We start from the raw sequence: 4,296 nt of genomic DNA on the forward strand, positions 1-4,296 counted from the left end.
TCATATGCAAAAAGGGAATACATGAGAATCTAAGGGTGGTAAGAAGTATATACAAAATCATATCGAGTATTTGATTCATTGGTTGCTGTATGATCTCCCTACTTAAAAAGTATCGAATCCCTCTTCTCCCAATTCCAAAAAAATTCAAAATCAGCTCTTTTACAAGGTTAAAACACAGATAATTTATTTTTTTTACTGCAAAATTATATGTAGCTTTGATATATGGTAAGGACACAAATTCTTAATGGACTTCTAACAGCTATTTAGGAAATTACTTATGAGGCTAGCTAGTGTGTGGATGAAACAACTATCATGCTAGTTTTGTTTCGTTGAGTTAATTCATTATACTTCTATTTCTTTTTTTTTTCTTGAGTTAATACATAAAAAAGAGTATAAAAAAAGCAAAATATACGAATTGAATTCTTTAAAAAGTCAAGAACTAAATTTATCCTTCATCCCTAAACTAAACTGTTTAAAAAAGAAAGAAAGAAAGAAATCAGTGGTGAAAAGGAAGAGGTAAAGTTACATATCCAAAAGTAGGAACAGGGTATATCTAGAGATGCTACATTGGCCCGGAATCGTTTCTGGTCTCTTTTCTTCTCTGTTTTGGCTATGTTGATGGAGTAACCTGACGTTTGCTCTTTCTTATTGAATCCTCCATTAATGTAGTTAAGGATAACAAAAGGGCCATAAGGCTTAAAGCAAGAGTTTTCAAAATTATAAAATCATACCAAAAAGTTGCCTCACATCTAATATAACATCGTATTATTATTCTAACACTTGATTACTTAACTTTTTAAAAGTATCCCATTCCCATAGATTGTAAAAGAAAAAAGTTGGCAAAGATCATCATCATGATCATCATGATTATTATAAAATATAGACATTTCATTAATTAAACATAAACAGAAAAGTAATTACAGAATACAGATTAAGATATGAGAGAGATGGGGAGAGAGATTCCGCGGTGTTGACTGATGAGGGACAGAATGGACAATAACATTGGACTCTTGATGAGTGGGGCATTAAAAAACATTAATTTAAAATCAAAGTGCACAAGTAGAGAGCTGGAAATTTATTTTGCATGGCTCCGACTGATGTGTTCCGTGCAAACTCAAACTACACGTGGCTTAGGCATATCCAAGTGGATCTTCTTTTTGTGGCACCTCCCACACTGGAATATGTGTATGCTTTAAACTTTGTTGGAAGCGTCATGATCCGTAGTGTTTCCCTTAATATTTTGAGCTTGAACAACTCCTCCATTGTTGTTTGTCTCGTTTGGCTGAGGAGCCACAGCGTTCACTTCTGAGCACACCATGGTGCCTAGTTTGACAACATCAACGATGTGCTCTGATAGTTGGTGAAGCTTTGGATCTTCCACCATTTTCTTGGGGCAGTTCTTGTAGATTGCATAAAGTATCATTTGAAGAATTCCAAAGATAAAGCCAACAACATTTGGAACCTGTTGATTCGAAGTCGACCCCAAAAGAAAAGGTAATTAATTAATAGTAAAAGAAAGGAAAAGGTAAAGGTGATGATATCATAGATATTCATGAAGAAAAGAGAATGTCTAAATTAATTGATAGCGAGTTCAAAAGCTTTATTGCATGAATGAGATAACGTACAGCAATGTTCATATCCTTCAACAGAAGGCCATAGAAGAACCACATCACTGCTCCTAAGGTGAGGAACACTGATAAAGTAAATGGCATGTATTCAACGCTCTTGGTTTTTATGACTTTTCTCTGCAGAAGAAATTGAAAATTAATACTGTTAAACTGACTTGTAATTTGAATGAATGGTGTAAAAGGGTATGAATATATACTATTTCTTTAAATTAATAAAGTGGTTTTAATATCCTCACCAAAATGCAAAGAGGTGCAGCGAACACACTCAAAGCGAATGCCATGCATATATATCCAAGAACATGGAGACGTGTCAAGGGGTTTTGTAGGAAGAAAGTTGAGAGAAAGATAACTCCGAACCCGAAAATATTGAACAGGAGGATAAGCTTCACAGTCACGACCTGAAATTCCCCCATGTTTGGATATCGAATTAGAAGATTGAACTTAAAAGAGGAGCAATAAATCATAAGAAGGTAAGAGAGGGCAAGGGTAAAGCTTTTCTGGGATATACCTTTTCCTTCTTGGGAGCATAGTAAAAGTAAGCAACAATGTAAAAGGTCTGAATGAAGCAGCAGAAAGTGTTGATGGTTATGAGAAACATAGCATCCTTCTTAAGGAGTGCGTAGTAAATCCAAAGCATCGCACTGAAGAGAGACACCACGTAAGGAATTGATTGGAACCCTTCGGATGTTCTCTTCTTGTATATTTGGTAAAAGGTTGGCCTGGAAATAGGGATCACCGTCCATTAATAAGAGAAATTAAGGCAGAGTACACTCACCAGAAGAATACGGAAAAGGAAAAAAATATATATAGATGACGAGGGACTTACAAGGGAGCAAGGGAAACCAAAAATGAAACGACGTTGCCTAAAACAAACAACAAGAAAAAGAACACAGGGTATTAGTATACTGAGAAAGAAATGCTCATTGAACCCTGATAGAAGTGCACATTAAATCTAATATTTCCTAGAGGAAGAAGAAACTTCAATATTTCTATACCTAGAACGCCAAAAACGAAAGCCCAAGACAGGTGAAGAGCCATCTCTATTGCTATTAGATGTTTATGTAGTCGTTTCCTCTCTTTCTCTCTCAAAAGAAGTGTGTGTTGTCAAGTGAGGCTCTTGCTATCTCATTACTCTCACCCCAACGAGTTATGAAGCCTCTCCGGGGGTCGATATTTATAGTGATGGAAGGGGGCGGAAAGAAACGTGTGGTCAAGTTGCATGCAAGAAATTAAAATGTGGGTAAGATGAATTATTATGAATGAATATTATGGGTTTTCTTTTCGGGGTTGTTCCTCGCTAGTGAACTTTTACATTTACAGAATGCTGATAGCTTTTTCTATAACCCTAACCCTCTGGCCCCTTAGTGCCTGTTTATCCGAAATAGGGCGGTTGCCCTTGAAAGCAAGCACCCACTCTCCACCTAAGCCCTACTTGACAGTACCATTCCTAGAACATACACAAATTCCCGAGGGTCCCACCATGGCTCTTTATGATGTGTCACCCACCAAGTGGTTTAAGGTTTACAACTCATACTCGATTGGGTCACAATATATTTGGTTGGGGAGCATGCAATGGTTTTTTTTTTTTTTTTAAATCAGGGTAATACTTCCTCTCCCTATTCCCTCACCTCTCCAACTTGGATATGTTACCATAACTACTAGATCAGCTTTTGGTTCCCATTGCAATGATTTTGACAAATAACCCATTTTGTAAAAATATTGCTAATAGGCCCCACTTAATTGACAGATCCAGGACACCCAAGTACGATGTGCCTAATGATTTCTATGGCTAATAATCATAAAATATTTCATTGTTCACATTCAATATTGACAGGTAAACAAAAATAGCTAGAAGATGTATACGGAAGTAATAGTACTACTAACCAAGACTTGTCATGTCATGTGGCGTTTTCAATCTTACAATTGAATTCTAAAAAATGATTCAATAATATTAATTGTCTTCACCCTCATTCTATAAGGATACAATCAATGAAACTCATGTGTCACTTATACTAGTAAAAGTCGATAATATGCTCATTATCAACGCTCTAGGGAATTATATATAAACTATATTTTAGCTCATGAATTGTTTCCTTTGTTTGTATTGTGTATAGTTGGTTTCTTTTTCTAATGCAATAATTGTATTCCATGTAGCAAGTTAGTCTTGCTCCTTGGATTGGCTAATTGAATTAAAATTCATCATTTTTGTCAAGTTAAAAATTTATAGCATCATTTTTCGCTTATATTGGCTAATTAATTATCATACTCAGGAAGAAATGCTTAAAACAAATTAATTGATGATGATGATCCTTGGTGGATATCGTACACTGATTCATGAGAATCTAACCCACTTGCCCCATCTGATCAGTTGTAGAGGGCTTCGGGAGGGATGAAATAAAATAATGGATGTTCATCCCCCCACCCCACCCCCCCCCCCCCTCCCCCATTATTTTATTTGAACTTGAAAAATTCAGTACGTCAAAAATTTTGGACAAGAAAAGAAAAGAATCTGAGTGCCAGGAACTGTGGCTGTGGCACCATGCATGCAGCAGCTGCCTTTATTTAGGTATAGCTAACTATGGTTAGCTCGCATTTGATTAATGTATGAAATAATCATATGTATATCCTTATGATTGGGAAAATTATCAGCAAATCAAAGCATTAAGCA

At 35.9% G+C, this 4,296-nt stretch overlaps 1 protein-coding gene across 1 annotated transcript; it reads right to left on the bottom strand.

Annotated features, from left to right (window-relative positions):
* Positions 853 to 2,777, bottom strand: LOC18605163 (bidirectional sugar transporter SWEET10). The gene is made up of 6 exons (XM_007038013.2): positions 2,624 to 2,777; positions 2,455 to 2,491; positions 2,137 to 2,347; positions 1,865 to 2,026; positions 1,626 to 1,745; positions 853 to 1,462 (listed from the first exon to the last, which is right to left on the bottom strand). Exons 1-6 carry the CDS (start codon positions 2,664 to 2,666, stop codon positions 1,193 to 1,195), a joined length of 843 nt encoding a protein of 280 aa, XP_007038075.2. The 5' UTR covers positions 2,667 to 2,777; the 3' UTR covers positions 853 to 1,192.

This window comes from Theobroma cacao, chromosome 3, assembly GCF_000208745.1.
Source record: "Theobroma cacao cultivar B97-61/B2 chromosome 3, Criollo_cocoa_genome_V2, whole genome shotgun sequence".
Lineage (NCBI taxonomy): Eukaryota > Viridiplantae > Streptophyta > Magnoliopsida > Malvales > Malvaceae > Theobroma > Theobroma cacao.

What these genes read in the sequence shown, in the direction of transcription:
- LOC18605163 (XM_007038013.2), bottom strand. Translation starts at nt 2,666, where the DNA reads ATGGCTCTTCACCTGTCTTGGGCTTTCGTTTTTGGCGTTCTAG. An exon ending in TTTCGTTTTTGGCGTTCTAG is followed by an intron (nt 2,492 to 2,623) that starts GTATAGAAATAT and finishes TGTTTGTTTTAG; the next exon opens with GCAACGTCGTTTCATTTTTG. An exon ending in TGAAGGATATGAACATTGCT is followed by an intron (nt 1,463 to 1,625) that starts GTACGTTATCTC and finishes TCGAATCAACAG; the next exon opens with GTTCCAAATGTTGTTGGCTT.